General features: G+C 32.6%; 2 protein-coding genes across 3 annotated transcripts in view; one reads left to right on the top strand and one right to left on the bottom strand.

Moving 5' to 3' along the window:
- Positions 1-5355, top strand: part of LOC118743941 (sodium channel protein 60E-like) — a 54622-nt gene extending 49267 nt beyond the window's left edge. Inside the window, exon 3 of the mRNA XM_036476703.1 lies at positions 5320-5355. Within this exon, the coding sequence (XP_036332596.1) occupies positions 5320-5355 (36 nt within the window). The remainder of the gene's footprint in view (positions 1-5319) is intronic.
- Positions 1-10749, bottom strand: part of LOC118743295 (mitochondrial thiamine pyrophosphate carrier-like) — a 97133-nt gene that overhangs the window by 9948 nt on the left and 76436 nt on the right. The window lies entirely within an intron of this gene.

Genomic DNA, 10749 nt, shown 5'->3' with positions numbered 1-10749 from the left:
TTATCCTTATCCTTATCCTTATCCTTATCCTTATCCTTATCCTTATCATTATCCTTATCTTTGTCGTTATCCTTATCTTTGTTCTTATACTTATCTGTATCCTTGTCTTTATCCTTATCTTATTCGTATCCTTACCTGCATTGTTGTTCTTATCCTTATTTTAAATTTCCTTCTTTTGGATTTACACTATTTCATTTCGATTTTGATTTTATCCATTCATCCATGCATGTAATTTTTATAATGCTAATGTATAACTTACTTAACTTTGCTTAGACTATTTTAAATCAAATTTATAAAAATTCAATAACTTTAATATTTATTTAAATTAAAGTACATATTGCTGACATTCTCAACGCCAACAATGAAATTGATTCACATGTGCTTTATGTATGCATGAATATACATGCATACATACATACATTTGTATGTATATTAGACTGCATCACTCCCCATACAAAAAAAAAATCGGTACTGTTTTTCCATTGGAATTGTAAAATCTGTTATATTTTAAGACGTCCACCAAAATATTTCCGAAAAATATTAATATTTAAGCGAGCTGGACCCATTTGAAAATACCTCCAAAAATGGAGTTTTTTATGAATAAAAATAGTTTCTTAAAGATGTTTTTTGAAAAAATCCCCTCAAATGATAAAACGGATTAAGCTCAAAAAATTTACATAAAAAAATAAAATTTGAACGGAATCATAATAATGAGATTTTTGATGCTGTTTTTTAACTTTTTTCAAAGATTGGTATAAGAAAAACTTAAAAAACTGAACCTAAACTCTTCCGATTTAGACTTGTGAGGTATCATTGAAAAGGTATTTTCTCATCCTTTTTATAATAATAATAATAAGCTTATTCAAAGGATGAAAGAGAAAGGTAGGATGAACGAAAATCATTCAAAGTTGAACTTAGATGTGTTGGTATTTAAAAAAAAAAAATTGGGACACGAATGACTTTTTTTGGAACATAAATAAAAATAGTGGAAAAATACCTTTCTACCATAAGTCTAAATCAGAATAGTTTTGGCCCAGTTATTTAAGTTTTTCGTAAATCAATCTTTGAAAAAGGTAAAAAAAAGGCACCAAAAATCTCATTATTACGATTCCGTTGAAAAGATTTTTAAATATTTTTATGCAGATTTTTTTAGCCTTATCTGTTTAGTCATCTGAGGGGACTTTTTTTAAAAAGTTCTTTAAGAAACTATTTTTATTCATAAAAAACTCAGTTTTTGGAGGTATTTTCAAATTGGTCCAGCTCACTTAAATCTTAATATTTTTCCGAAATATTTTGGTGGACGTCTTAAAATATAATAAATTTTGTAATCCCGGCGGAAAAACTGCAACTTTTTTTTTGGTGATGCAGTCTAATGTATATGTATTACAATATCAATTAGCCCATAACTTTCGTTGGCACCACATGGCATATACGCATCCTCTATGTATGCACGTAATGGACACACGAATATTAATTATGTATGCACACTTCGCATGCACTCGTCGCTTGCCACACACACATTCATCTTTACAATATGAATGTATAGCATATTAGTAATAAATTTTGCAATCAAAACATTTAACAAAAAATCTCTTTTAATAAATTGTTTCCACAAATATTTAAAGTTTTAATTATGGCCATCCACAAGCTTTAGCACTTGCATATTTCATTTTTACTGAGTTATTTACAAACTAAAAAGCAATTGTAACTGAACGTGTACATAACTACATATATACATTTGTACACGCACAATTTCTTGTACAAATGTATGAGTAAATGGATTGATTAAATAGTTTTTAATGACAAAGCAAACTCTGTAATTAATAATAATGGTAGTAAATAGTGTAATTTATTTTATTGAAAATATTTAAAACTCGTTAAAATAATTTGTGGCAATACACGCACGGAAATATGAGTATTAATTTTGATTAATTGACGTGTCGAACAGCGAATTTATATCACTATATTTTTTTTTTAATAGTAACTACCATAATTAAGACCCTTTAAATTTCAAGCCACAATATGACCAGAAGTCATGTTGCTTTATTTTTGCATTCAATAAGTCGAACTGCATTTAGATAGCAGCATTTTAAGCGAGCGATATGCGTTTGCGAGTATATAGCTCATTAATGCTTGCTATAGTATTATTGAGTTTATAAATTATTTTCATCCTTTTGGATAATATCAAGCGCAAATGCAAATATGCCAACAGCTAAAACTGTATTGGCTGTATCAACCGCAAAGTTATTTAAATTTGTTTAGAAACGTTAATGTTTGTGCAACCGTTAGCGAAAGTGACAAGCCTGCTTACCTTATATATGTGTATTTGCTTAGTTGTATATACTATGTAAATAGTATATGCATTCATACGTTGATCTGCGCTCACCAATAAATATAAATATGGGTTTCGTATTTGATTAGCGCAAATGTATTTAATTGAGTGACGAATAGAAATTGCAGACTCAACTACAAAAGGCCGCAGGGAATAAATACAAGCAGAGGAAAATGAAGAAGACAACCTAAACTGTGGTTGTTTAGTTTTAGCTACGATGAAAGTAGCTAAAAAAGCTTGTTGTGGTTGCGGTTGCGTTTGCATTTGCTATGTGGCGGTTTTGTGGCTGGTGGGTGTGGATTTAAAGACAGTCTAAAGTCAATGCACCTAATGGAACTGGGTTATTTATATGGCGGCCATGTTTCTTGGTTTGTGTTGATGTGTTTGCCAATATGCATACCCTTGTATGTGTTTCTGCAGAGTATCGATTTCGTTTTGTTGATGCGCAAAAATAACTGATCAAAATAACTTCTTTTCGTTTCAGAGCTAAATTAACGAAATAAAACTCAATCGGTAATGTTGAAACGAAATAAATCATCAAACGTAAACATCGACAAAATGAATCAACGAAAAGTTATTGTTGTATGCACTAACGATTGAATTTCTTTTCTTTCCTAAATGAAAATCCAATATGAAATTGAAGACTGAAAAAAATAAAATGTAATATGTATGTAGTACGTATATTAGAAAATAAAGTAATAATAAAAAAATTAACAAAAAATAAATAAAATGAAAAAGTTTAAAAAATAAAAAACTAAACTTAAATAAAATTTAATTATGACAGTGAAAAAAATTAAAAAATTGGTAAAAAATAAAAAGTGCAAAAAATAGTAAATAAAAAAATAAAAATATATCAAAATTTAACAAAAATAAAAATATTGAAAGAACTATTTTATACGTAGTAGGTGTTTATAAAAATAAAATTGAAATGAAATACAATTAAAAACCTGGAAAAAATAAAAAATATGTAAATCAATTTGAATAAAAAATTTAAGAAACTACATAAAGCTAAAGTAAGAAATTTAATATATCAAAACCAAACAGAAAAAAATTAATAAACTTTACACTAGAAACTAAAATAAAGAGAAACAAAATAGAAAGCAAAGAGAAGATAAAAAATAATACAAAAGAAAATAGAACTAATACAAAAAAAAAACTAGCGTAAAGATAAAAAAATAAAAATAAAACGAAATTCAAACAACAAAAAAAAAGAAAAAAGTGAAAATTGTAAAAAATAAAATTATATAAAAATGAAAGAAAGTAAAAATAAATACAGAATGAAAAAAAATAAATAAATTAACAAGGTGGAATAAATAAAAAAATGTAATAAAACCAAATTAAAAAATAAAGCAGAAAACTAAAAAAAAATAAGAAATAGGTAACATAAAATTAAATCAATTAACACAAAATGAAATTAAATGAACTAAGTTATAAAATGAAAAAAAAATTAAAAAACAATACAAACACTGAGTTGAAATTAGAAGAAGTAAAACACATAAATTGAAAACATAAAATAAAATAAATTATACTGTAGATAAAAAAAGGTTATACATACATATACAATCAGCAAATTGTTACGAAAAAGATGTTGATGATGAAATAAAATAAAGCACTAAAATAAAAATAAAAGCGTCGCCTTAATCGAACACCTGTCATTTGCAGCGATTAAAAAATGAGCGGAATTTTTCCCTCCAAAGTTAGTCGAAATATCTAAGCGAGTGGCATTCCCACTATACATCAGCTAAAACTGTTCCATTGCTTTACATGTATGTATGTAGAGCACTCATACTAGCTCACACGGCGTCGCCATATTTATTATTGAGAAGAACATTGCTGGGGACACAGTTCCATTTTAACGCTAGCCTTTGTAAGGCATTCAAGCCAATAACTGCCCGGCTGACGTTTAGCACCTTTGTAAAGATCTTTTCACCTCTGTCATTTCCTTTTAAGGTCTTCCGTGTGTATGCTTTTATTTGCTTGCGAGCACGTTTGAGCCCAGTTTACATTTACGTACATATGTACTTATGCTTTTATGTAAGCATACACAAAGCGCATTTAAAATGAGGGAAGTCATGGTTGAAAGAACGCAATCGTAACTACCGGCTAGTATGAACAACTACTGCAAGCAACTGTATGTAGAATAATGCCCATACATACGTATGGAGTTGAACATTTTAGTTGTATACATATGTATGTATTTAACAGCAGGTGTTAACGCTGTCATTTTTCTTGATATATCTTACACACGCATATGTATGTACGTTTATGCACTGAAATGTATTACCCACCTGTCCGGGCATTGTTTGTTTGCTTTTTCATGCAAGTTTTTATTTACGCTTCATACATACATATGCACCACATAGAGAAAAAAGGTGTCAAAGAGCGTGGCACATGCTGACCATCTAATACAGTTGCACGTACCTACACAATGAATGTGTCGTGTGTACTCTGGAGGGCATTCAACTTTTGCTCTGGATTTTTCCGAATAAATATTTAGTTGTGTTTGTAGTTTGCGGGTAGCCATTAAAAAATATTACAGTGTTTTGTAGTAGGATAATCAATGTGGAAAAATGTTTCATTAATAATAATAGTGGTATTGGGTGTACTTCTATGACAGGCGATCAATACACGATACACAATGCTTCTCAAAAGATTTAGTGAGCCCAGGTAGGTTGGGTGGACTTAAATCCCCACCCCATTCCCTATCCTTCAGGTCTAGCCCCGGTGACTCTTGTCTTTATGATAACTGTTAGTTGCCCATTTATGAAACTTTTTTTCTGCTATAGAAATCAAAGACTTTTCAGTAATATTCAAAATTTAACGAGTTACAGCAAAAGTTAAATTTCATTTTTCCGTTGGCATTACTTTTTGGTGAGCATTAAAAAGTCTCCAGTGGCTTCCAAAAAAAATCTCAGCATAGATGACTTAAAATTCAGCCCAGATAAAAAAATAGTTACAATTAAATGCTTTTTTTTGCTACACTGCAGCGCACTGATTTGCGCTCATGTCAGCTATCAACTTAAGACATGAAAACAATTTGAATCCCTAGCATAACAAATCCTAAAATAGTAACTAATGATAAATGATTCATAAGTAAATAGTTGACACATATGGCGAGTTTTAGTTCGCGTGCTGCCTGCAAATGCTGTATGAGTGTAGACTAGGGAGGCTCACGCTCAATGCGAAAAAAAACAGTTCTTAAATCCAATTACAAGCCTGGGCCTATTTTATGATTCCGTCTCTGTAGGACTTCTTTTATTTTAGGGTGAAAACTATACCAAGTAATTTTAAGGAAGCCGTTTTTAGATTGTATGTTAAAATTTTTGTAGGTAATTTACCACAATTTTTTTTCAAAAATTCGACTTTTTTCTAAAAATTCTATATTTTTTTCAAAAATTCCACTTTCAAAAATTCTACCTCTTTTTCAAGATATCGACTTGGACTTTTTGTATACAATTAAAAAAAGATATATACAATTTATGAATGGTATGTAAGTAGATTAAAACTTGTTTGGTTTTTTGTTCCAGGCCTTAGATTTGCCGATCAATTTTTTCGCCCGTTTTTGTAATAAAAAAAGGCAATTCAGTATATCGCTCAATAGCCACCATATTTTTTTTTAATAGCCAATAAAAAATGTTTTTCATATTATGATTGTAATATTTTTTAAAGTTATTATTATTTTTTGCGTTTGTAAGATTTTTTTGTTTCAATATTCTTTTATTCGTGAACATTTCATAATTCATGAACACATTATTGCAGAATATTTCCAAGTCAAAGATTTCTTCAATACCTTTCGTTTGATACCAAAAATTTTAATATTTTATTTATCATATAAATTAAATTAAAATTTTCAAGCAGGTGGCAAGCCTCTTAAAAAACGTTTAGAAAATAAGCTTTCCTCAACCACTTTAATTTGGCAACCCATATTGGTATATTTCATTTATCATACCATTTAATTAGAATTAAATTTTTCAAACAGGTGGCAAGCTTCTTTGAAGATATTTTCCAAATTAAGCTTTCTTAATCCAGTTTACTTTGACATCTGTTTAGCAACACTCCATTTACCTTATCGATTTAATTGAATAAAATTTTGCAAACGGGTGGCCACCCTATTTAAAAACATTCTAGAACCTAAGCCTTCCTATTCCAGCATATTTTGACACCTATTTTGCAACATTTCATTTACCTTATCAATTTATGTGAATAAATTTTTTTAAACATGTGGCAACTCTCTTCAAAAACGTTTTCTGAAATAAACTTTCTTAAACCTCATTAGTTTGATACCAGAATTGTAATATTTTATTTATTTCATTAATTTAGTGAATATAAATTTTTGCTAAATAGGTGGCAACTCTCCAAACCAAAAAAAAAAAATAGTAATAATTTTTTGTTACACAAACAAATTGTGGTACAAAGCTCAATAAAAATGCTAAACATAATTATTTAAATCGGTTTAGCCGTTTTTGAGTTTTTGTCCTCAAATTTTTATATGACAATTGAAGTCGGTTTTTTGCCTAAAAATTATGAAAAAAAAAATTATTTGAAAGTTGAAAATTTGTATTTGTCATACATTTTAGTGGTGAAATATTTATTTTTTCCAGATGTTTTGAACTCCGGGGTCCGCTCAGAAACTCACTGAATTGGTTTTTTAAGCTCTGCTGGCATTCCAAATTGCACACTTATATCCGATGTCATGATGCCATTTGGGGAAACCGAAACTCTTTTGGTAAAACATCCTAATGCTAGTGTAGTACGCGAAGCGCTGCGTACAAGTAATTAATTACCCACACATTAACCGTTAATACGCACCAAAGTCTCTACTCTGCTCACAAATATACACGCACATAGCTAATTCCGCGCTCATAACTAATTTACAACCGCTTACAAATTCCACAACTTATAAATACAAACAGAAATTATTTATGAGCCTTAAAGCTACTCACATACACACCTTATAAGTGCGTTTGTGGCTGTGTGCGCTGGCGTAGTAGTACTTACATACATATAATTAACAACACTCATACGCACTGGCGGACAAGTGTAAGTAGTCAGTTATTTGAGTGTGGTTTTACGGAGTGGCTACGAACGAGTCAGTCGAACATATTTCTTTTTAATCGCATTCAAGCGCCGACTAACTGCTTGTTAAAATACATATATACAGACAAAGGGTAGTGTGTACGCACATAGTATGTATGTATGTGTGGCTGTGTGCATAAACTGTTTTCTGTCAACTTACTTTTGCATGCGAATGCATTTTGCTTTGTTAACGTTATTGCTGTTGTTGTAGTGTGTATTTTGAATTCAAGAAAAGAAGACATAGAAGAATGAGAAATGCGGCGAAAGATTGCAGGCGAGTAGTCGTCGGTTAAAGTGTTTTTGCTTACACGTATATGTATATAAGTGTGTGTGTTCCGTATATGTGCCGTATATGTATGTGAAAGCAGTATTCTTCTTACTGACTTCTTAAGCATGCCAGCTCAAAGGCGTTTATATGTATATGTGTGTTTCTGTGTTCGTATGCAAAATGTTGGTGGAAGGCATAAATCCCGACGCATTGCAGTGGCAGCTAAGCAAAACTGGTGTAGTGAAATTTATTTCCAGCTGTCAGATGCCGCAGAACATGTCATTTATCCTACGCTTAAGCTGAGCTATAATACACACACATATACATTTCTACACGCACAGAGTCTCTGCGAATTTCTTTGTCTGCTCCTCAGCCAATCAGCTGCTTTTATGCTCAGACCAAGACCTTTTTGCTTCCTTAAATGCAATTTTCCTGCTCACTCGCCAGCAAACGTTGCATTCATTGGCTTTAAAAATGCTGCGCTCAGCTAGCTCTTTTTTTGCTTTACTTTCCACTACTTAGTTCTTCGCCTCCGTAGTCTGCTTTATTGTTCCTCCGACATTCCTTTGCTTGAACTAAGAATTCCGATTATTTTTCACACAAGTAGTGTTGTTGTGTTTTAGAATTTGAATGAGAATTGAGAAAAATTCTCATTACAGAAATAATCTATGATTTTGATGAAGGCGTTGTTGCGTAAACTTTGATGTAGCACCACTACAGTAGTGACACGGTCGACGATGAAAGAGAAATGTGCTTTGATTGGTAGCTTTCGTTTATGGCATTTTTATACATATAAATTATATGTGTGTATGTATTTATGGCCTTAAAAGGACATATTTACGGAAAAGAAAATTCTGCCATTTGGTGAAATTTTTAGTCCAATTTTAAAAGGTGTCGCAGCGCGTTTGAAATTTTCCATATAAATAACATGTAAAAAAAATTTCTTTTGAACCGTTTGTGATAACAATTTTTTTGTTGGTAAATTTTTGTAGGACATTAAATTCTCTAAAAAATAATCATAAAGTTGATCCGGCTCGGCTATGGCTCAGTCGGATATTGGGTTCCCCTATCCAAACATTTAAATAAATACGCGAATGATTCTTACTGTGACGCTCCTTTATTTACCTATTTAGTTGGCAGCGTTTTCTCGTCACACCATATAACCTAACTACCTACTAAGCGACTTAGTTTTCACAATCGTTGGTTAGCCGTTCCAATTTGCGTTTGCACGAGCGACTGGAGTATACGACTACTCTACGAGAAGTGAGTTCAAATTATATTTGCTGGCAGACAGTTATCCTAATAATATTGTTGCTAATATTTTGCTTATTTCCTTTTACATATAACTTACTTATTACTGAAGGCCCGGAGTCTTCCCACCCCACTTTATACCCCTCTGGACGCGTGATCATCACCGCCCCTGCTCCTGTAATGCGTATGCGTCTTCTTGGTTACCGTTAAAGGCGCTCTTCGACGACCCTTACCAGTTCCCTCGGCACCGGGTTTATGGCGATAAAATTTCGCCAGCCATCTGGTAGTGTTGCTGGCTGCGCTGCATCTTCTTAGAACTATTGCTCGATTTCTTGTATAATCGCTGAGTCTGCCGACTCTGCTTCTGTGCCGGCTAGCTCGTTTAACCACTGCTACAACCCGTGGTCTTCCTCTACCGACAGGGTGAGCAAATGCTCCTCATCGCTGCCATCCATCTTCGTCTCTTGTGTTCGCTGTTTCTTCTGTCGTCGCAATATCGCACAACGCCTGCGCCGGTGGCTGCCGTCACGATTCAGGTCTCTGTGGCGCTCCGTTGAAAATTCGCATCGTCATTGTGTTGCGGCGAATGTTTTCAACTAGCCGAAAAATCTACTCTCAACCCTTGTCCACTCGCAAGTTGCTTACGACCACGTTCGAGAGCTTCGATGTGAGGATCCTATCTCGCGGGTTGCCTCTGTTCCCTCTACGCTGCAAGTTCTGTCACGTGAGGTTGGTTTCTCACTTCTACAAAATCTCTAGAAACCTTACTGTAAAGCAAAGCAGATCAGTTGTAGAAAGTTACGTTATGTTTTCAAGTCTACATATCAACCATTTAAAGGAATTTCTCAGGCGAATTACTTCCAGAAAAGATTGGGAAGATAACTCAGTTTCCGAGCTAAAAGTTGGTGGGAACTAAAACGTGGACATTTTTCAAGCTTACTTTGCAACAATAACATAAGTTATGGACTACTCCGATTGTTAAGCGGTCATCAGATTCACAATAAAAGCAAGTCCCAAATGAGCAATGTAGTCAGGTCTCTGAGAATTTCTGGCTAACTGTTTTATATCCTTACTAAATCTCTGTGCTCAGTTTAAGTAAAATTATGATTGTTTTGTCACACCTGTGAACTACCAATGTAATAGTAATTTTTAATTCCGATTTCTAATCAACACAGGAGGGGTAGAAACGTTCTGAAAAATTCAATTCATTTGTACAAATTATATGGCAAGTTCTCGAAGAACTAGTTATTTGAGTGATTATAGTAGATCTGATAGTAACGATTTGCGGCATTTTTAAATATTTTTAGCTATACAATAACAATGATGCTCACACTTCAATCAAAAAAAAAACAAAAAAAAAATAGGAACAACAGATGCCTATAATACTACATAGCAGCCTACTTAAAAACAACTTTCTAATTTCAGACCATACCATACCATACTTTCGAACTTTATCAATTGTTTTGCTATTTGTTTTTGCTCCAATTGTTGATATATTCCTATCACTTTGGACTCGATTTCCTGAAATAGGTTTTACATGCATCACTGCGTGTTGACAGTTTGGCAACTTCATTGCCCAGCATGTCATGCCATGTTTTTGGCACAGTTTCCCCAGAAGAAGACATTTTTCCAACCTGCTTACAAATAAATGTACACACACACACCTACACCTACCTTCTAAAGCATGCTTGCTTACACTCACATCCGCTTGTGCTCAGGCAAAAACAAATACTAACTTCAACTATCAAACAGGAAAGCATTTGACAACGCTGCTGACTGCTGGTCTTCTGCGTTGTCGAAGTTAAGTTGAAACACAAATATT

Source organism: Rhagoletis pomonella, unplaced genomic scaffold (assembly GCF_013731165.1).
Source record: "Rhagoletis pomonella isolate Grant_MI unplaced genomic scaffold, Rhpom_1.0 Rhpom_scaffold_00007, whole genome shotgun sequence".
NCBI classification, from domain to species: Eukaryota; Metazoa; Arthropoda; class Insecta; order Diptera; family Tephritidae; genus Rhagoletis; species Rhagoletis pomonella.
Note: the sequence above shows the minus strand (reverse complement) of the source record. Positions and strands in the feature narration are given on the sequence as shown.